This window comes from Pleurodeles waltl, chromosome 6, assembly GCF_031143425.1.
Source record: "Pleurodeles waltl isolate 20211129_DDA chromosome 6, aPleWal1.hap1.20221129, whole genome shotgun sequence".
Taxonomy (NCBI): Eukaryota; Metazoa; Chordata; class Amphibia; order Caudata; family Salamandridae; genus Pleurodeles; species Pleurodeles waltl.
Window position 1 is genome coordinate 999,404,210 of NC_090445.1, and position 23,383 is coordinate 999,427,592.

Here is a 23,383-nt window from a genome sequence, read left to right on the forward strand (position 1 = left end):
CTTCTGGGCCAAATAGATATTTCGTGTCAAAAGGCATATTAAGTAATGCCTGTTGAAATTCTGATTTAAAACCAGAGGAGCGTAGCCATGCATGCTTTCTAATTGTAATTTCAGTACTGACACTCCTTGCGGCTGTATCAGCAGCAGAGGGCAGACCTTATCTGGTTATTGCTTATAGCCTGTCCCTCTTCTACAACCTGTTGTGCTCCCTTTTGGTGCTCCTTTGGGAGGTGCTATATAAGATCTTGCATCTCGTCCCAATGGGCTCTTTGATATCTGGCTAAAAGTGCAGGAGAATTGGCAATTCTCCATTGGTTAGCTGCTTGTGTGGCGACTCTTGCCAGCTGCATCAAATTTCCTACATTGTTTATCAGAAGGAGGTGCATCTCCTGATGACTGGCTGTTTGCTCGTTTCCTAGCCGCACTGACTACCACTGAGTCTGGAGGAACCTGATGTGTGATATAGTCTGGGTCCGTAGGGGCAGGCTTATATTTTTTGTTAATTCTAGGAGTGATGACTAGCTTTGACAGGCTCATTAAAAATTTGCTCAGCATGTTTAACTATTCCAGGCAACACTGGGAGACACTGGTACCTGGAGTGAGTAAAAGACAGTGTGTTAAATAGAAGGTCTTCTTCCAGGGGTTCAGAATGCATAAGCACTCCATGATAAGCCGCTGCCCTAGAGACTACTTGGGTGTAGGCGGTAGTGTCTTCTGGAGGAAAAGGTTTAGATGGGTAGAGGTCTGAATTATTGTCTGGAATGGGATCAGGGTCATAGCGATCCCATGGGTCTACTGTATCTCCATGTGAATATAATTAGTGTGTTGGAGAAGGCAATGGTGGTGGACTATTCTGAGGTGAAAAAAAAAGCTATGGAGAGTGAGGAGGAGAAGTAGGGAGAGGTACTGGTTTCTCCTTTTGTTACTGCACTTTTGCTGGTGGTTGAACAGAGTCTAACTCCTCTTGAAAAGCCAGCTTTCTTTTTGTCTTTAAAGGAGGTGCAGTGATGATTCATCCAGTCTCCTTATGCATATGGATTCTCGATTGTCTTTCATCCATAACCTCTAATATTGGCTCAATCTCTGTCTCTTCTTCAGAACCTTTGTGAGATTCCTGCATGGGCTTTGAGATTTGCTTTGATTTTCTCGAAAGTCCTTGTTCCTCTGTGTATGAGGATTTTTTCGGCTCTGAAGTTGGGATCTTTTTCGGTCCTGAAGTAGTCGGTTGTTTCGCTTCCGAAACAGAGTGTTGAATCTTCGACTCCAAGGAATAAGGTTGTTCACTGGAGTCTGAGGTGGAAGCTTTAACCGATTTACTCGACTCCGAGGTGGACGGAGGAGTGGCCTTTTTCGGCGCCGATCCCGTAGGTTGGTCGCCAACAGTCTTTTTCGGGCCGAACCATGGCCTTCCGGCAGTTGTGTATACAAGGCCTTCGGATGTTTTTTATGTAAGGGTGTAGGGGTAAACGTACTCACATGCTAGCCAGCTATGACGGGTCTATGGTCTTCTGATTCTTGTTCGGAGTCGGTGTCTCGGATGGAGACTGCGGTCTACGCCTGCTCTTCTTCCATGACGTCGAGATGTGCGGTGCTTTTCGACGCCATTTCCAGTCTTCAACGATCAATAGGCTTTGCAATCTTCCTCTCGATGGTCTAGAGAAAGGCATAAATTACAAACTAGTGGTTGGTCTGTATATAGGTACTTCGTGTGGCACCTAGGGCAGAAATGAAATGGAGTCTGATCCATCAGGCTTTCCACTCGGTAGGCCCGAACCGGCCTAAGTCGAGCGCACGTGCACCAATGGGAGAAATGAAGATTCAGACGGTAATACCGGTTCGATGCTAGATGGGAAACGCGATCGAAACAATACCGACCAATAAGTAGGTTTTCTGGGGTTTTCCAACTCGAAATCTCGGAGCGAGAGGAAACACGTCTGAACCAGACAGCAGAAAGAAAACAATCTAACAATGGAGTCGATGCCCATGCGCACTGTTACCGAGAGGAGTCACTCGATCCCGTGACTCCGAAAAGACTTCTTCGAAGAAAAACAACTTGTAACACTCCAAGCCTAACACTAGACGTCGGAAGAAATATGCATAGCATGTTGTAAAGAAATGGCTCCCTGTTGCAGTTACCCCCCACTTTTTGCCTGATGCGGACTTGACTGAGAAGTGTGCTGGGACCCTGCTAACCAGGCCCCAGCACCAGTGTTCTTTCACCTAAAATGTACCATTGTTTCCACAATTGGCACAACCCTGGCACCTAGGTAAGTCCCTTGTAACTGGTACCCCTGGTACCAAGGGCCCTGATGCCAGGGAAGGTCTCTAAGGGCTGCAGCATGTCTTATGCCACCCTAGGGACCCCTCACTCAGCACAGACACACTGCTTGCCAGCTTGTGTGTGCTGATGGGGAGAAAATGACTAAGTCGACATGGCACTCCCCTCAGGGTGCCATGCCAACCTCCCACTGCCTGTGGCATAGGTAAGTCACCCCTCTAGTAGGCCTTACAGCCCTAAGGCAGGGTGCACTATACCACAGGTGAGGGCATATGTGCATGAGCACTATGCCCCTACAGTGTCTAAGCAAAACCTTAGACATTGTAAGTGCAGGGTAGCCATAAGAGTATATGGGCTGGAAGTCTGTCAAAAACGAACTCCACAGCTCCATAATGGCTACACTGAATACTGGGAAGTTTAGTATCAAACTTCTCAGAATAATAAACCCACACTGATGCCAGTGTTGGATTTATTAAAAAATGCACACAGAGGGCATCTTAGAGATACCCCCTGTATTTTACCCAATTGTTCAGTGCAGGACTGACTGGTCTGTGCCAGCCTGCTGCTGAGAGACGAGTGTCTGACCTCATGCGGTGAGAGCCTTTGTGCTCTCTGAGGACAGAAACAAAGCCTGCTCTGGGTGGAGGTGCTTCACACCTCCCCCCCTGCAGGAACTGTAACACCTAGCAGTGAGCTTCAAAGGCTCAAGCTTCGTGTTACAATGCCCCAGGGCACTCCAGCTAGTGGAGATGCCCGCCTCCTGGACCCAGCCCCCACTTTTGGCGGCAAGTCCAGGAGAGATAATGAGAAAAACAAGGAGGAGTCACTGGCCAGTCAGGACAGCCCCTAAGGTGTCCTGAGCTGTGGTGCCTCTGACTTTTAGAAATCCTCCATCTTGAAGAAGGAGGATTCCCCCAATAGGGATAGGAATGTGACCCCCTCCCCTTGGGAGGAGGCACAAAGAGGGTGTACCCACCCTCAGGGCTAGTAGCCATTGGCTACTAACCCCCCAGACCTAAACACGCCCTTAAATTTAGTATTTAAGGGCTTCCCTGACCCTAAGAATTTAGATTCCTGCAACTACAAGAAGAAGGACTGCAGAGCTGAAAGACCCCTGCAGAGGAAGACCAGAAGACACCAACTGCCTTGGCCCCAGACTTACCGGCCTGTCTCCTGCCTTCCAAATAACCTGCTCCAGCGACGCTTTCCAAGGGACCAGCGACCTCTGAATCCTCCGAGGACTGCCCTGCTTCGAAAAAGACAAGAAACTCCCGAGGACAGCGGCACTGCTCCAAAAGAACTGCAACTTTGTTACAAGGAGCAGATTTAAAGGCCCCTGCAATTCCCCGCAAGAAGCGTGAGACTTGCAACACTGCACCCGGCGACCCCGACTCGACTGGTGGAGAACAACCAACTCAGGGAGGACCCTCCGGCAACTCTACGACTGTGAGTAACCAAAGTTGTCCCCCCTGAGCCCCCACAGCGACGCCTGCAGAGGGAAGCCCCAGGCTCCCCCTGACCGCGACTGTCTGAACTCCATTTCCCGACGGCTGGAAAAGACCCTGCACCCGCAGCCCCCAGCCCCTAAAGAAACGGAACTTCTGTGCAGGAGTGACCCCCAGGAGGCCCTCTCCCTTGCCCAGGTGGTGGCTACCCCGAGGAGCCCCCCCCCTTGCCTGCCTGCATCGCTGAAGAGACCCCTTGGTCTCCCATTGAAACCTGAAGGAAACCCGACGCATGTTTGCACACTGCACCCGGCCGCCCCCGCGCTGCTGAGGGTGTACTTTCTGTGCTACTTTGTGTCCCCCCCGGTGCCCTACAAAACCCCCCTGGTCTGCCCTCCGAAGACACGGGTACTTACCTGCTGGCAGACTGGAACCGGGGCACCCCCTTCTCTCCATTATAGCCTATGTGTTTTGGGCACCTCTTTGACCTTTGCACCTGACCGGCCCTGAGCTGCTGGTGTGATAACTTTGGGGTTGCTCTGAACCCCCAACGGTGGGCTACCTTGGACCAAAAACTGAGAACTGTAAGTGACTTACTTACCTGTGAAAACTAACAATAACTTACCTCCCCCAGGAACTGTAAAAATTGCACTAAGTGTCCACTTTTAAAACAGCTTATTGTGTTTTATGACAAAAGTATTCATGCTAATGTAATGATTCAAAGTTCCTAGAGTACTTACCTGCAATACCTTCCAAACAAGCTATTACATGTGAAATTTGAACCTGTGGTTCTTAAAATAAACTAAGAAAATATATTTTTCTATAACAAAACCTATTGGCTGGATTTGTCTCTGAGTGTGTGCACCTCATTTATTGTCTTGTGTATGTACAACAAATGCTTAACACTACTCCCTGGAAAAAATTTTTTGGGGGACTAATTCCTGACTTCAATGTGTTTTATTATGCTTTTCATTAATTGTATCAAATACATGAATTTTGCATTTGTATTACTAATTGTTGTGCTGTGGTATATCTTTATTTAATGATGTTAAGCTCCATCGGTTTATACGAGTTTTATGCCAAAATTCTCAAACGTCAGAAATGTACTTAGTTGGAGGGTTCTCCTAATCCTTTAGACTTTTTTACTATTTGTATGATCTTCCTCCCTATGCTGTGCATCAATAGGACAGTTGGGTAATATTGTGTACGTTACAATTTAATCTCAGATGTGGAAATTTTGGACAATTGATATATTTATATCTACTTAAAGTCGGGTTGATCATCCTTATGGGTGGTAGGTTTGCCCTATTGCACTAAATAAAAGTGTATAGTGGTGTATATTGGTTATTGATTTAAATATTTTTATCCATTTTTTACAACTTAGATAATTTTAGCGGTGTGGTGAAATAGGGGGCATCTTTGGCACACCTTCGTATGACATGGTTACTGATTATTTCGTGGTAAAGCTAGTGGCATAAAGGGTTAATGTGCGGTTGAGACATATAATCATTACCGGGCAGCGTGTGTCCGTTATTTATTATAGTTGCTCCGAATTCGGAAGGGATGAACCCGGAAGTGTACTTTAACTTCCGGAGTTCACATGCGCGTTACTAGCGCACTCGCGAGGCACCCTGACACGGAGGCGCCGCTCTTTGAATACGTGGACTTTTTACAAGATTACAATTGGTGAGTGCATGGGATAACTGCATTAGTTGGTTGAGAACCGAGTTTCTCTCCAACGAATTTTATTAGAATGCACGTATTTCGAGTTGGAGCTTCAATTAGTATTGGTTAGGGATGTTATGAATTTTGCTGTAATAATTTGACGAACTGGTGCTGTGATGTGTATATATTTTGAAACTTTATTCTTGAGTGACACCTGTTCTTTATTAACAGTGGTTTGAACTTCCATTCGGAGATTATCTACACAGCAACATTTCGGTTGCTTGATTAACTGATATTATCATTTATTCTCAATCATTACTGGATCTATAAGGTATTATGTTGAGCCACAATTTTGGTGATTTTAGTAAGTGACTGAGCACTATTGGTAACTTAGTGGTGTTTTTAATGGAGTGTTATGATGATTGATCACGTATATCGTGTGTATAAGTTTTCCCACTCACTTTATGTTTGTGGGCATTGGTGCATTGGTTGTGATAGGTTTTTCACTTTTATTGAGTGTTGTGGTTCTTCACAGTGTGTGGGTGTCTTTCTTATTTACCTCCCTTGGGGCTTTGGCACATCCTAATGTGTATTTGACGATTGAGCATATTGGTCTTAACTCGTATGTGTTATTTGTGATTTCTAGCCCTGAAGAAGTCGTAGAGGGATTGTAAAATACTCCCAAAGACGAAACACGTGTTGGCTGGAAAATTGGAAGCACGAATTCATTTGGATTGCTGATTACTCTTGTGACATCCTATTCGTAATAAATTTTGAACTGATCAAATTATCTGCACTGAGTGACTTGAAAATCTACAGGTTACATCATGGACTGATTGTTGCAACCAAGTTTTTGTGAATTAGATATTTTTGTATTCTATATGTGCCATTGGGGTTCTTCATTGTGTTTTTTCTTTATTGTGAGGTTGGTTGACCTCGGAGGGTTGGGGTTTCCCCAGTGGGGTCCCCACATTTATTAAGGTAAATTAGCACCGTGAGCGCCATAACTCCTCATATTACACCCCATTCTTGTGTTTACTCCTTGGATAAGCCTACTGCTCGACCACACTACCACAAAATAGAGCATTAGTATTATCTCTTTTTACCACTATTTTACCTCTAAGGGGAACCCTTGGACTCTGTGCATGCTATTCCTTACTTTGAAATAGCACATACAGAGCCAACTTCCTACACATGTGTACCGCTGCAGCTACACGTGCCATCTACCATATGGAAAATGTCACTTACCCAGTGTACATCTGTTCGTGGCATTAGTCGCTGCAGATTCACATGCTGTGAACATCCCGCCATCTGGTGTTGGGCTCGGAGTGTTACAAGTTGTTTTTCTTCGAAGAAGTCTTTTCGAGTCACGAGACTCCTCCCATTTTGACTCCATTGCGCATGGGCGTCGACTCCATCTTAGATTGTTTTCCCCGCAGAGGGTGAGGTAGGAGTTGTGTATGCTAGTAATAGTGCCCATGCAATGGAGTGAATGCGTATGTACATAATGAAGTTTAAAGTAATATATTTACAAATGTACAAATGTTTAAGATCTACTTCTAAACGGCTACAGGCTCCCGGGGAGGCGGGTGGGCGCATGTGAATCTGCAGCGACTAATGCCACGAACAGATGTACACTGGGTAAGTGACATTTTCCGTTCGATGGCATGTGTAGCTGCAGATACACATGCTGTGCAAAGACTAGTAAGCAGTTATCTCCCCAAAAGCGGTGGTTCTGCCTGTAGGAGTTGAAGTAGTTTGAAATAATGTTCTTAGTACAGCATGACCTACTGTTGCCTGTTGTGCAGTTAACACATCTACACAGTAGTGCTTGGTAAATGTATGAGGCGTAGACCATGTTGCTGCCTTACATATTTCGTTCATTGGAATATTTCCTAGAAAGGCCATGGTAGCACCTTTCTTTCTGGTGGAGTGTGCCTTTGGTGTAATAGGCAGTTCTCTTTTAGCTTTAAGATAGCAGGTTTGAATGCACTTAACTATCCATCTAGCAATGCCTTGTTTTGAAACTGGATTTCCTGTATAAGGTTTTTGAAAGGCGATAAATAGTTGTTTTGTCTTTCGAATTAGTTTTGTTCTGTCAATGTAGTACATTAGTGCTCTTTCAGCTACAGAATCTGGCTGTGGGAAGAACACTGGTAATTCTACCGTTTGATTCAAGTGGAACGGTGAGATTACTTTTGGTAAAAATTTAGGATTGGTCCGTAGAACAACTTTATTTTTGTGTATTTGAATAAATGGTTCTTGAATGGTAAATGCTTGAATTTCACTCACTCTTCTTAGAGATGTGATGGCAATTAAAAATGCAACTTTCCACGTTAAGTATTGCATTTCACAAGAGTGCATGGGCTCAAAAGGTGGACCCATGAGTCGTGTTAAGACAATGTTGAGGTTCCATGAAGGAACTGGTGGTGGTCTTGGTGGTATAATTCTCTTTAGGCCTTCCATAAACGCTTTTATGACTGGAATCCTAAATAATGAAGTTGAGTGCGTAATTTGCAGGTAAGCTGAAATTGCCGTAAGATGTATTTTAATGGACGAGAAAGCTAGTTTAGATTTTTGCAAATGTAGTAAGTATCCTACTATCTCTTTTGCAGATGCGTGTAAAGGTTGAATTTGATTATTATGGCAGTAATAAACAAATCTTTTCCACTTATTTGCATAGCAGTGTCTAGTGGTAGGTTTTCTAGCTTGTTTTATGACCTCCATACATTCCTGTGTGAGGTTTAAGTGCCCGAATTCAAGGATTTCAGGAGCCAAATTGCTAGATTCAGCGATGCTGGATTTGGATGTCTGATCTGTTGTTTGAATTGTGTTAACAGATCTGGTCTGTTTGGCAGTTTGACATGAGGTACTACTGAAAGGTCTAGTAGTGTTGTGTACCAAGGTTGCCTTGCCCATGTTGGTGCTATTAGTATGAGTTTGAGTTTGAGTTTGTTTTGACTCAACTTGTTTACTAGATATGGAAGAAGTGGGAGAGGGGGAAAAGCGTACGCAAATATCCCTGACCGGTTCATCCATAGTGCATTGCCCTGAGACTGATGTTGCGGGGACCTGGATGCGAAGTTTTGGCATTTTGAGTTTTCTTTTGTTGCAAATAGATCTATTTGTGGCGTTCCCCACATTCTGAAGTAAGTGTTCAGTATTTGGGGGTGAATTTCCCATTTGTGGATCTGTTGGTGATCCCGAGAGAGATTGTCTGCTAACTGATTCTGAATCCCTGGAATAAATTGTGCTATTAGGCGAATGTGGTTGTGAATCGCCCAATGCCATATTTTTTGTGTTAGGAGACACAACTGTGTCGAGTGTGTTCCTCCCTGTTTGTTTAGGTAATACATTGTTGTCATGTTGTCTGTTTTGACAAGAGTGTATTTGTGGGTTATTATGGGTTGAAATGCTTTCAGCGCTAGAAACACCGCTAACAGTTCTAAGTGGTTTATATGAAACTGTCTTTGCTGAATGTCCCATTGTCCTTGGATGCTGTGCTGATTGAGGTGTGCTCCCCACCCTGTCATGGATGCATCTGCCGTTATTACGTATTGTGGCACTGGGTCTTGAAAAGGCCGCCCTTGGTTTAAATTTATACTGTTCCACCATTGAAGCAAGATGTATGTTTGGCGGTCTATCAACACCAGATCTAGAAGTTGACCCTGTGCCTGTGACCACTGTGATGCTAGGCACTGTTGTAAGGGCCGCATGTGCAACCTTGCGTTTGGGACAATGGCTATGCATGAGGACATCATGCCTAGGAGTTTCATTACTAATTTGACCTGTATCTTTTGGTTTGGATACATGGCTTGTATTACATTGTGGAATGTTTGGACTCTTTGTGGACTTGGAGTGGCAATTCCTTTTACTGTGTTGATTGTTGCTCCTAGGTATTGCTGTGTTTGACACGGCAGAAGGTGTGACTGAGTAATTGATTGAGAAACCTAGTTTGTGTAGGGTTTCTATGACATAATTTGTGTGTTGTGAACACTGTATTTGCGTGTTGGTTTTGATTAACCAATCGTCTAGGTAAGGGAACACATGTATTTGCTGCCTTCTGATATGTGCAGCTACTACTGCTAGACATTTTGTAAAAACTCTTGGCGCAGTTGTTATTCCGAATGGCAACACTTTGAATTGGTAATGTATCCCTTGGAATACAAACCTTAGGTACTTTCTGTGTGAAGGATGTATTGGTATATGGAAATATGCATCCTTTAGATCCAGTGTTGTCATGTAGTCTTGTTGTTTGAGCAGTGGGATTACTTCTTGTAATGTAACCATGTGAAAGTGTTCTGATTTGATGTATGTATTTAATATTCTGAGATCTAGTATAGGTCTTAGAGTTTTGTCTTTTTTGGGTATCAGAAAGTACAGTGAGTAAACTCCTGTGTTTAGTTCTTGTTTTGGTACTAATTCTATTGCCTCTTTTTGGAGCAATGCTTGAACTTCTAATCCTAGAAGATTTATATGTTGTTTTGACATACTGTGTGTTTTCGGTGGGACTGTTGGAGGGAATTCGAGAAATTCTATGCAATAACCATGCTGGATAATTGCTAGTACCCAAGTATCTGTTGTTATCTCCTCCCAATGTTTGTAAAATTGGCTTAGCCTTCCCCCCCACAGGTGTTATGTGATGGGGATGTGTGACTTGTAAGTCACTGCTTATTTGAGGACTTTTGGGGCTTTGGAATTTCCCTCTATTTTTTTGGAATTGTCCCCCTCTATATTGCCCCTGAAAACGTCCCCGCTGATATTGGCTTTGGTAAGTGGGCCTTGTTTGTGATGTTGTGGTTTCTGTAGGTTGTCCTCGAAACCCTCCCCTAAAAGGTGTTTTGCGAAATGTGCCTCTGCTCTGCGGGGAGTAGAGTGCGCCCATGGCTTTTGCTGTATCAGTGTCTTTCTTGAGTTTATCAATAGCAGTGTCGACTTCCGGCCCAAACAACTGCTGTTCATTAAATGGCATATTTAGCACGGCTTGTTGAATTTCCGGCTTGAAACCTGACGTGCGCAGCCATGCGGGCCTTCTTACTGTTATTGCAGTATTTACTGTCCTTGCAGCCGTATCTGCTGCATCCATTGAAGACCGTATCTGATTATTAGAGATACTTTGTCCTTCTTCCACCACTTGTTGTGCTCTTTTTTTGGAACTCCTTGGGTAAGTGTTCTATCAAATGTTGCATCTCATCCCAGTGAGCTCTGTCATATCTTGCCAAAAGTGCTTGTGAATTGGCAATGCGCCATTGGTTCGCTGCTTGTGCTGCAACCCTTTTGCCCGCAGCATCAAATTTGCGACTCTCTTTGTCTGGAGGTGGTGCGTCCCCGAGGTATGAGAGTTTGCTCTCTTACGAGCTGCCCGACAACTACTGAGTCTGGGGTTAACTGCGTTGTAATATAAACAGGATCTGTTGGCGGTGGCTTGTACTTTTTCTCCACCCTTGGAGTTATGGCTCGGCCTTTAACAGGATCCTGAAAGATTTGTTTTGAATGTTTTAGCATTCCTGGGAGCATAGGTAGTCTTTGGTATTGGCTATGAGTGGAGGATAGCGTGTTAAACAAAAAGTCATCCTCAATTGGTTCGGACTGCAAGGTGACATTATGGAAAGCAGCTGCCCTTGCGATCACCTGTGTGTAAGATGTACTGTCCTCAGGAGGGGACAGCCTGGCAGGGTACGAGTCTGGGCTGTTGTCCGATACTGGAGCATCGTAAAGGTCCCATGCATCGGGATCATCTTGACTCATGGCAGTATGAGTCGGGGAGTGCATCAGTGGAGGAGTTGCTACTGGTGATGTGTGCACTGATGGTGGTGGAGACGGTGGTGGAGTTGTTTTCTTTGCCACCTTTGCCTGTGGCTCCTTGTCCTTTTCTTGAAAGGCAAGTTTTCTTTTTATTTTAATTGGGGGAAGAGTGGTTATCTTCCCTGTGTCTTGATGAATGTGGAGCCTCCTTTGAGTATAGTCTGGCTCTACAGCTTGAAGTTCCTCTCCAAATCTATGTTTTTGCATTTGGGAGGACAATCCTTGTTCCTCTGTATAGGAACCTGTTACGGCTCGGAGGCTGGATGTTTCGGAACCAAAACGTTTTCGGACGTCTTTTTAGGCTCCGAAGAAACCTTTGTAATTTTCGGCGTGGTGGTGTCTCAGTGCCGAATTTGTTCGTGCCGCTGTCACGGTGCTGAAATTTCTCTGAGCTGATGTCTCGGGTCCGAGATTGCTGTGTGGCGGTATCTCGACCGGAGTCGGATGACTTCGACACCAGCTTGCCCTTTTTCGGTGCCTTGGCTCGGTCACCTATTTTTTGGGTTAAGCCATGGCCTGTTGGCGGTGGCGTCCCCTGGGCTTTTGTTGACTTCTCGCGAGTCTTATGTTTCAACGTCTTACTCACGGTTTTCGGCATTTCTTCGGCCTCGAGCTCTTCCGAGTCCGACTCGTGGATAGAGAAAGCTTCCTCTTCCTCCTCGAAACGCTCTTGTCCTGTCGGCGTCGACGCCATCTGCAGTCTTCTGGCTCTTCGGTCTCTTAACGTCTTTCTGGACCGAAACGCTCGACAGGCCTCACAAGTATCTTCCTTGTGCTCTGGGGACAAGCACAAGTTACAGACCAGATGCTGATCCGTATACGGATACTTGTTATGGCATTTTGGACAGAAGCGGAATGGGGTCCGTTCCATCAGCCTTGAAGTCACACGTGGCCGGGCCGACCAGGCCCCGACGGGGGATCGAAAAAACCCCGAAGGGCCACCGGAGCTCTTCAAAATTCGGTGTCGATCTGTTGTAACTTACCCGATACCGAACGCAAACAATACCAATGTTTTTTCAGAGATTCTAACTAACTTTCCGACCCGAAACACGGAGCGAAAAGGAACACGTCCGAACCCGATGGCGGAAAAAAAACAATCTAAGATGGAGTCGACGCCCATGCGCAATGGAGTCGAAATGGGAGGAGTCCCTCGGTCTTGTGACTCGACAAGACTTCTTCGAAGAAAAACAACTTGTAACACTCCGAGCCCAACACCAGATGGCGGGATGTGCACAGCATGTGTATCTGCAGCTACACATGCCATTGAACACATATATTGAAAATGTCACTTACCCAGTGTACATCTGTTCGTGGCATCAGTCGCAGTAGATTCGCATGTTCTGCAATAGCTCGCCATCTGGTGTTGGGCCGGAGTGTTACAAGTTGTTTTTCTTCGAAGAAGTCTTTCGAGTCACGGGACCGAGTGACTCCTCCTTTTGTCTCCATTGCGCATGGGCGTCGACTCCATCTTCGATTGTTTTTCCCCGCAGAGGGTGAGGTAGGAGTTGAATTGTAGTAATAGTGCCCATGCAATGGAGTGACTAAGTATGCACCTATTTAAGGTTGAGATGATACATATATAAATAATTGAAGGTAACTTCCAAACTGCTACAGGCTCCCGGGGAGGCGGGTGGGCACATGCGAATCTACTGCGACTGATGCCACGAACAGATGTACACTGGGTAAGTGACATTTTCAGTTCGATGGCATCTGTCGCTGTAGATACGCATGTTCTGCATAGACTAGTAAGCAGTTATTTCCCCAAAAGCGGTGGATCAGCCTGTAGGAGTGGAAGTAGTCTGAAATAATGTCCTTAATACGGCTTGACCTACTGTGGCTTGTTGTGCGGATAACACGTCTACACAGTAGTGCTTGGTGAATGTGTGAGGCGTAGACCATGTGGCTGCCTTACATATTTCTTGCATTGGGATGTTTCCTAGAAAGGCCATGGTAGCACCTTTCTTTCTGGTTGAGTGTGCCCTTGGTGTAATGGGCAGCTGTCGTTTAGCTTTAAGGTAGCAGATTTGGATGCATTTAACTATCCATCTGGCTATACCTTGTTTTGAAATTGGGTTTCCTGCATGAGGTTTTTGAAAGGCAATAAAGAGTTGTTTAGTCTTTCTGATGTTCTTTGTTCTGTCAATGTAATACATCAATGCTCTTTTGACATCTAATGTATGTAGTGCCCTTTCAGCTACGGTATCTGGCTGTGGAAAGAACACTGGAAGTTCCACTGTTTGATTTAGATGGAACGGTGAAATAACCTTTGGCAAAAATTTAGGATTGGTCCTTAGGACGACTTTATTTTTGTGTAGTTGTATAAAAGGTTCCTGTATAGTAAACGCCTGAATCTCGCTTACTCTTCTTAGGGAAGTAATGGCGATGAGAAATGCCACCTTCCAGGTTAGGAACTGTATGTCGCAGGAGTGCATGGGTTCAAAAGGTGGACCCATAAGTCTAGTTAGGACAACATTTAGGTTCCATGAAGGAACAGGTAGTGTTCTTGGTGGTATAATTCTCCTAAGGCCCTCCATGAATGCTTTAATGACTGGTATTTTATATAGGGAAGTTGAATAGGTAGTCTGCAGGTATGCAGATATTGCTGCAAGGTGAATCTTAATGGAAGAGAAAGCTAGGTTAGATTTTTGTAAGTGAAGCAAGTAACCCACTACATGTTCTGGAGTTGTGTGTAATGGTTGTATTTGATTAATATGGCAGTAGCAAACAAACCTCTTCCATTTACTTGCATAGCAGTGCCTGGTGGATGGCCTTCTTGCTTGTTTTATGACTTCCATACATTCTTGGGTAAGTTGTAAGTGCCCGAATTCTAGGATTTCAGGAGCCAGATTGCTAGATTCAGCGATGCTGGATCTGGGTGTCTGATCTTTTGGTTGTGCTGTGTCAACAGATCTGGCCTGTTGGGCAATTTGATGCAGGGTACCACTGATAGGTCTAGCAGCGTTGTGTACCAGGGTTGCCTTGCCCAAGTTGGTGCTATCAATATGAGTTTGAGTTTGCTTTGACTGAGTTTGTTTACCAGGTAAGGAAGGAGAGGGAGAGGAGGAAAAGCGTAAGCAAATATCCCTGACCAGTTCATCCATAGGGCATTGCCTTGGGATTGTTTGTGTGGGTATCTGGATGCGAAGTTTTGGCATTTTGCGTTCTCCCTTGTCGCAAACAAGTCTATCTGAGGTGTTCCCCAGAGTTTGAAATAAGTGTTCAGAATTTGGGGGTGAATTTCCCATTCGTGGACCTGTTGGTGATCTCGAGAGAGATTGTCTGCGAGTTGATTTTGTATCCCTGGTATAAACTGTGCAATTAGGCGAATTTGGTTGTGAATTGCCCAATGCCAAATTTTTTGTGCTAGCAGGCTTAACTGCGTGGAGTGCGTCCCTCCCTGCTTGTTTAGATAATACATTGTTGTCATGTTGTCTGTTTTGACGAGAATGTATTTGTGAACTATTATTGGTTGGAAAGCTTTTAGTGCTTGAAAAACTGCTAGAAGTTCTAGGTGATTGATATGCAGTTTTGTTTGATGTACGTTCCATTGTCCTTGTATGCTGTGTTGATCGAGGTGTGCTCCCCACCCGGTCATGGAAGCATCTGTTGTTATTACGTATTGTGGCACTGGGTCTTGGAAAGGCCGCCCCTTGTTTAAATTTATGTTGTTCCACCACAGAAGCGAGAGGTAAGTTTGGCGGTCTATTAACACCAGATCTAGAAGGTGACCCTGTGCTTGAGACCACTGTGATGCTAGGCATTGTTGTAAGGGCCTCATGTGCAGTCTTGCGTTTGGGACAATGGCTATGCATGATGACATCATGCCTAGGAGTTGTAATACCATCTTTGCCTGTATCTTTTGTGTTGGATACATGCGTTGTATGATGGTGTTGAAATTTTGAATTCTTTGTGGACTTGGAGTGGCTACTCCTTTTGATGTGTCTATTATGGCTCCCAGGTATTGTTGTACCTTGCGTGGCAGAATTTTGGATTTTGTGAAATTGACGGTGAACCCTAGTTTGAAGAGGGTTTGTATGATATGATTTGTGTGATTTGAGCACTCTATTAACGAATGGGCCTTGATTAGCCAGTCGTCTAGATATGGGAACACATGTATTTGCTGCCTTCTTATGTGTGCTGCGACTACTGCTAGACATTTGGTAAAGACTCTTGGTGCGGTTGTTAATCCGAAAGGCAGTACCTTGAATTGGTAATGTATTCCTTTGAATACAAACCTTAGGTATTTCCTGTGCGATGGGTGTATTGGTATATGGAAATAAGCATCCTTGAGGTCTAAAGTTGCCATGTAGTCGTGCAGTTTTAGCAATGGCAATACTTCTTGTAGTGTGACCATGTGGAAGTGGTCTGATTTGATGAAAGTGTTCACTACTCTGAGGTCTAGGATTGGTCTCAGCGTTTTTTTGTCCTTCTTTGGTATCAGAAAGTACAGTGAGTAAACTCCTGTGTTTATTTGTGTGTTTGGCACTAATTCGATTGCATTCTTTTGCAATAGTGCCTGCACTTCTATCTCCAGGAGATTGGAATGGTGTGTTGTTAAATTTTGTGCTTTTGGTGGTATGTTTGGAGGGAATTGTAGAAATTCTATGCAATAACCATGTTGGATAATTGCTAGAACCCAAGTGTCTGTAGTGATTTCCTCCCATGCTTTGTAATAATGACCTATTCTTCCCCCCACTGGTGTTGTGTGGAGGGGGTGAGTGACATGTGAGTCATTGTTTAGTAGTAGGGGTTTTGGGGCTTTGAAATCTCCCTCTATTTCTAGGGAATTGCCCTCCTCTATATCGTCCCCGAAAACCTCCTCTATACTGTCCCTGGTAAGTGGACGGTGTTGCTTGTGAGGTGCTGGCTTGTGTGCTTTGACCCCGAAACCCCCCTCGAAAGGGCGTTTTACGGAATGTGCTGTAATTCCCTCTGCTCTGCGGGGAGTAGAGTGCGCCCATGGCTTTGGCAGTGTCCGTATCTTTTTTGAGTTTCTCAATCGCTGTGTCCACTTCTGGACCGAACAGTTCTTTTTCATTAAAAGGCATATTGAGAACTGCTTGTTGAATCTCTGGTTTAAATCCAGACGTTCGGAGCCATGCATGCCTTCTGATAGTTACAGATGTATTAATTGTCCGTGCAGCTGTATCTGCAGCGTCCATGGAGGAACGTATCTGGTTGTTGGAGATGGTCTGTCCCTCCTCAACCACTTGTTTTGCCCTATTTTGGAAGTCCTTGGGCAGATGTTCAATGAGATGTTGCATCTCGTCCCAGTGGGCTCTGTCATAGCGCGCAAGTAGTGCCTGGGAGTTCGCGATGCGCCACTGGTTTGCAGCTTGTGCTGCGACTCTCTTACCAGCTGCATCGAACTTGCGGCTTTCTTTATCTGGGGGTGGTGCATCTCCAGATGTGTGAGAGTTGGCCCTTTTCCTAGCTGCTCCTACAACAACAGAGTCTGGTGGCAGCTGTGTAGTGATGAAAACCGGGTCCGTAGGAGGCGGCTTATACTTTTTTTCCACCCTTGGTGTGATTGCCCTACTTTTGACCGGCTCCTTAAATATGTCTTTTGCGTGCCGGAGCATACCAGGGAGCATAGGCAGGCTTTGGTAGGAGCTGTGGGTGGAGGAGAGTGTGTTGAACAAGAAATCATCCTCGACCTGTTCTGAGTGGAGGCTTACGTTGTGAAATTGTGCTGCTCTAGCCACCACCTGAGAGTACGCGGTGCTGTCTTCTGGTGGAGATGGCTTTGTAGGGTATGCCTCCGGGCTGTTATCTGACACTGGGGCGTCGTATAGGTCCCATGCGTCCTGATCTTGGTCACCCTGGCTCATGGTGGTGTGAGCTGGGGAGTGTGATGGAGTTTGTGCTGGTGAAACGTTAATCACGGGCGGAGGAGAGGGTGGTGGTGTAACTCTTTTCACCACTTTTGGTTGTGGTGCTTGTTCCGTCTGGAACTCCAACCTTCTCTTTCTCCTAATGGGGGGAAGGGTGCTTATTTTTCCTGTCCCCTGCTGAATGAAGATACGCTTTTGCGTATGGTCCACATCAGTTGCTTGTAGCTCTTCCTCAAACCTATGCTTTTGCATTTGGGAGGTTAGCGAGTGCTCTTCTGTATAAGAGCCTGAAGCTGGGTCGCTTGCAGTTTGTTTCGGCATCGAAACTTTCTCTGCGTGTTTTTTCGGCTCCGAGGTGACTTTTTTCCCTTTTCGGGGCCGAAACCTCTCGGCGTCGATCTGTTTCGGTGCCGCTGTCTCGGCGTCGAGCCGTGTCCACACCGGCATCTCGGTGTCGAGGCTTGTCTCCAGCACTTTCTCGGTCCCGAGAAGGCTGCGTGCCGGTGTCTCGACCGGAGTCGGACGATCTCGGCACTGTTTGGGCCTTTTTCGGTGCCGACGGTCGGTCACCGAATTTATGGGTCGAGCCATGGCCTGGTGGCAGTGGCGTCCCCTGGGCCTTGTAAATGTTTTTGTGTGGTTTTCGACGTCTTACTCACGGTTTGTGTATCGTCGAATCCTTCGGAGTCTGAGTCTTGGATCGAGAAGGTACCTTCTTCTTCCTGTTCCTCGAACTCCCGTTGGGCTGTCGGTGCGGACGCCATTTGAAGTCTTCTGGCTCGACGGTCTCGGAGTGTTTTTCGGGACCGGAACGCACGACAGGCCTCGCAGGTGTCTTCGCTGTGCTCAGGTGACAGGCACAGGTTGCAGACCAAGTGTTGGTCTGTGTAGGGGTATTTATTGTGGCATTTGGGGCAGAAACGGAACGGGGTCCGTTCCATCGGCGTTCTTCAGCACGCGGTCGGGCCGACCAGGCCCCGACGGAGGATCGAAAAACTACCCCGAAGGGCACCGGAGCTCTTCGATCTTCGATGCGGTGTGGAATCTAAGTACGCCGATCCCGAACGCAACAATACCGACGAAAATCTTCCGAAATTAGCTAATTTTCCGTTCCGAAACTCGGAGCGACAGGAACACGTCCGAACCCGATGGCGGAAAAAAAACAATCGAAGATGGAGTCGACGCCCATGCGCAATGGAGACAAAAGGAGGAGTCACTCGGTCCCGTGACTCGAAAGACTTCTTCGAAGAAAAACAACTTGTAACACTCCGGCCCAACACCAGATGGCGAGCTATTGCAGAACATGCGTATCTACAGCGACAGATGCCATCGAACATTCATTTATTTATTTATGTATTTATTTATTTTCTGTAGGGCTGCATTATAGTTTTTGTCAACTCATTGAGCAATGACCCTGGACATATCTGTGGCATGTCTGAGCATGCCTGGTAACATGGGAGGAAACTGACTTTCTTTAAGGGTGGTAGTCAGCTTGTCGAAAAGAAAATCTTCCTCAATCGGGTCAGAATGCAGTTGTACATTATGATATGCAGCTGCCCGTGCTTTGACCTGCTGACATGATGTTGCGGCTTTAGGAGATGAAGGGCATGCAGGCTATAAATCTGGGTCATTTGGAAGTATGGGATCTGGATCATATGCATCCCATGGGTCTATGTCCTGTGGAATATCACCCAAATCATCTCCCTGGGGGGAGGGTGGACCCTATGGTGAAAAGTGTGGCTCAATAAATAGGTGGCGGAGATTGTGGAGGAGTAGGAGGAAGGACAGTAGTGTGTGGCGGAGAAGGTTGAATTTGAATTGGAGCCTTATCCTGGTCTTTGGCGACCTTTGTAGGTGTAGGAGCAGTGCCCAAAGCCTCCTGAAAAAGTCAGTTTCCTCTTAATTGGGACAGGAGGAGAGGCAATAATTTGTTATGTTCCTTTTCAATATGGAGCTGGTGTGACAAGCATCCATTATTTCGGGAATTGGCTCCACTGGTAATGCTTTGGAAGAAAAGCTTGAGTTTCAGGAACGCAGAATTTTTGGTTCCAAAGCTTTCAGAGAGGAATTCTTGTGTTGGCTCGAAGCTGTTGTCTCAGATGTGGATGTAGATGGTTTCTTGCTTGGAGCCGATGCACTCGGGTCAAAGGTTTGACTAGATCCAGAGGCTGAATGAGATGGGGTTGAGCCAGAGGTTGATGCCGAAGACTTTTTAGTCTTGGCTATTTTCAGTACTGAGCCCAAAGGTGAGGTATCCAAATGTAATTTTCGAATCTAACCAGGGCCTGACCCTGACACTCTCTCTACAACTCATCAGAATGAGACCTTAAGACACTGGAGATGCATAGACCTGGTGAACGAGGGGCAGCACCCAGTGCTTAATTTGATCCAGTGGTTGCCAGGAGGCAGACATTTTCTGCAAGCAAGAGAGGGAAAACACACAAAGGCGAAAGACAAAGGAAGACAAAGATGGAAACTCACAAAGGAAGAAAGCAGGGACCCACAAAAGAGAGCTAAAGGGGCAGAGAGAGTCTGGCAGTGGATTAAAGAGGCCAGGGGTGGATTCAAGATTACGCACTTTTGCTACTGGAAGCATTGACATTTAATAGCGGTGGAGTGTAATTATGTTGTATGCTATGGATTTATGTGGAGTGGCTTCGACTGGAACTATGTGTAATGAAGTTGAATTATATTGTGTGGATTGCTATTATGTGGAGTGGAATTATGTGGGTTTGAGTGAAATTGTGTAGCGTGAAATTGTTTGGATTTGAATTGTGTGTGCTTGAATTTTGTGGCGCTGAATGGAGCTATGTATACTGGAATCAAATAGATAGGAATTATGTGGTATTGTGCGTAGTGGAATTATGTTGAGTGGGAATGTGTGTCATGGAGTGTAATTATGTGGAGTGGTATGTGTTATAGAGTAGCGTGGCATTGAATTATATAGAAGGAAGTGGAATTTTGTGGTGTGCATTGAATGTATGTGGTGTGTAGTGGAATTGTGTCATGGAGTGGAATTATGTGGTTTGGTGTGAAATTATGTGGTGTGGAGTGGAATTGTGTGGACTGGAAATATGTTGAGTGGTGTGTAATTGTGTGTTGTTGTGTTTGACAAGGGCCAGTAAAGCAAGTCAAAATGAGTGCCATGTAAGCGGGCTAGTACATTCTGCCAATTATATATAAGAATCTGCCATTACTAAATGGCCATTAAGGCACATAAATGTTATAGCACATAAATCATAAAAATCCCATGTAAAAACATTTCTATAGGTGCCAGTGTGTGTTTAATACTAAAATCAATCTGGGCTTTGGAAACACAATGGAGCGCAAGGCACCATAAATATAATTTGGAACATACTGATGCAGAATCAACCATATTAAATGAATATAGCTTTTGCTAAATTTGCAACAAGTGGTGGTGTAAAAGGTCGATAAAGCATCAGAAATCACAAGCCTTTGAGGAGAGACAAGATGACTGAACTACCTCGCGTTGTGCAAACTTCTGAGCAGAAATTGGAAAATAAGGCCGGAAAAGTACTTTCTTTTTATTTTAACAGAATGAAAAGTCTTGCAAGCATTCTTGCTTCACATTTAAATAAGCAGAGCAGCCTGAGAAAATTTATAGCACCATTATAGAAGATAAGCAATGCCCTGTGTGCGATGTTGTGAGTGCTAGCAGGGAGGGGCCCTGGAGAGAGAAAGACTCAAGATTTGATACACGGCTAAGCAAGTTTCACATCATTGCTTCCAGGTTTAGCTACATTTTACCAGAAAGAGGATACTGTGGCTTTCATGAGCAGTGAGCTAAATGACTGGGTGTTTCTTTTGTAAAATAAGCTTATTTTAGGAGCCAGAGGTAAATGAGAACAGCACTGAAATAAAGCCAAAACAAATGTCTGCGACATGGGAGGAGATGGGAGGAACGGAACGTTGCAATAAAATGCAGGCAGCTACCAGCCTAAAACACCCACAGTGACAGGGGAGCACCAAAGAAATAACAAAATTAGTTCTTCACAGTAGAAGATAAGGAAACCAAAGTGGAATAATACAGAGGTTGGTCACTGCTCTGAAACAGAAAAAGGAGGGAGAAAAAGGTAGAAGTGACCACTAGTTAGCAATAATTTTTAGAGGACACTGCAACCAACAAATGAAATCGCTTTAAGCCATAAGAAGTATACTAAAAGTATACATGAGGTCAAACGCTTACGCTCGACCTAAACATGGACCATGGAAATACTGCTATAAACAGGCTGAACCTTCTGACATATACTGATGAATGAATCAGTTGAGGCTCCTCTGAGGGAAATGGGTACTTTGCCCACTTTCAAATAGGGCAGGTTAAGATTGAGTAGGACCTGCTGACAATCTTTAAATGGTCCCATTGATCTAGGAAGCAGATTACACAGATGGTTAATCCCACCACTTACATCACTGTGAATTAGTTTAAAATTCCATTCATGCTCGAGTCACTCTCAAACTTTGGTACCACATTGCAGGTACATAGAGAGGCATGTAGAGAGCAACATTTTGATTTACTTACATTCTCATTCTTCAAAATAAGTTTCAAGATTGCCTCTCTCTGTCGCAAGGACTGACAAAAAAAAAAAAAAAGAAAAGAACATATTTTTATCATTTTCAAGACAAATCCAGGATTCACACAAGTTCCAAAACCAGAAATGAATTATATTTTACAACAAAAAATCCTATTCTGAATATTTGTTAATGGCAATACCGTTATTTAAACTGACAATGTTACAAATCAAAATATGGAGATCCCGCAGAGCTAGGCAATCATAGTTACAGTATAAGGCACATTTTACAGATTATATAGGACATTTAGGGTAAACTGGTAGCATGCTGAAAATGCTATCTGAAATGTGATTAGTGTATGAATGCCAGGGTGGCTTCTCCGCTAAGTCTGAGAAATGACGCCCCACTGCTTTGTGCAGTGCAGGAAGAGGAAAAATGAAATGATAATAAACACAATGTTATTATCATTTCGCCCCGCCACCCTTCGGAAACCAGGTTAGGGCTGGGCGGGGCTGGGCTGAGCTGTAGGAGGAGTGGAGTGTACGTACCATAAGTGCTCATGACCCTTTGGCTGGCCATGTTGGGCCGGCCAAACTGGCATGTGCAGTTAGCATTTCTCCACGCGGCTGTATTACACAGCCAGGAGGAGAACATGCATAGGCTCCACCTCCCTGTCTGAGCGCTGAACTAGGCCGCTCAGACCAATCGCTTCGTAGCTGTCATGCTGGTGACATCAGAATTGTGGCTGGCTTAGGGGAGCCTGTGTGCTTCCGTGCTACTGGAAGTCGGGGAAGAGAAGAGGATGAAGGAGAGATGGAACCATTTATCCAGATGGAAAAGGTAAGTGTTTTTCATTTTTATACTACCCTGCCGCCCTCGTTGAGTAGCAGCCACCAGTAATTAATGCTACATTTTCAGGTTGCTTTTCAGGTTGCTTCCTAGGCAACATATCTTACTTCAGAATAATAAGGATACAAGAGGGTGGGGGAGTTAGGGTCAAGGAGACTACTGGAAAACATAATGGATAACCCACTATATTACTTTTTAACTTCACATCTGACTTTTATTATTTCCACCCACTATGACACAAATACTGCCCCCCTCAAGGTAGCAAGAAAACATTTACTCTCCTCATTTAGAATTCATGTTACTTCAAGGTATAATATAATTTTGCCATTGTGTGATGACAACCAGAAAGAACTAACGTCATTCTCACAACTTAGAGGAGTACTGCCATTATTCACATTAGGCATTCTCTGGTAATCTTCTCTTTTTGTAGGACGCTTTCACTTTGCTTACATGACAACCATGCCTGAGGTATCCTACCACCCCCCTTGCACTTCGTGCCTCTGCATGTCCTATCCTTGACAGAATCTGGTATGGTCAATTGTAATTTACATTTAGCACATCTCAAACAACACTGCATTCAGCAAAAGTAGGTTTATTCGGAATTATGTTAAGGGGGGCAAAAGGTTTGAAATGCCTTGGCCAATATTAAGTCTGCCTGTCAATACTTGAGGCATGTTGCCCTGAATCTACTGGAACTACAACAAGGTATTCGTCCAGGGAAAACTTCTGTGCTCTTTGCCCTCATTGTCCCTCACACACCAGCAGAAAGGGGCTGGTCCATGTTGCAATAGAGTTTTAACCATCAGGTATTCGTTACTTACAGAACTTCATCTCCATCAGCAGAGATGGCAACAGCTTAGCTGCAGCTCACTATCATGGACTCATCACTTTCAATCCATTCATTTTTTTCAAGCACAAGGATCTCCATTTAGTATCATAGTTGCTACCTTAGGAATTACATGCTGTACATCTAGAAT

General features: G+C 44.9%; 1 protein-coding gene across 6 annotated transcripts in view; it reads right to left on the bottom strand.

Moving 5' to 3' along the window:
* ATAD1 (ATPase family AAA domain containing 1) overlaps positions 1–23,383 on the bottom strand; it is a 221,841-nt gene that overhangs the window by 90,853 nt on the left and 107,605 nt on the right. For all 6 annotated transcript variants that reach the window (XM_069239895.1, XM_069239891.1, XM_069239894.1 and 3 more), the window contains exon 8: positions 21,568–21,618. In XM_069239895.1, coding sequence (XP_069095996.1) covers positions 21,568–21,618 — 51 coding nt within the window. The remainder of the gene's footprint in view (positions 1–21,567; positions 21,619–23,383) is intronic.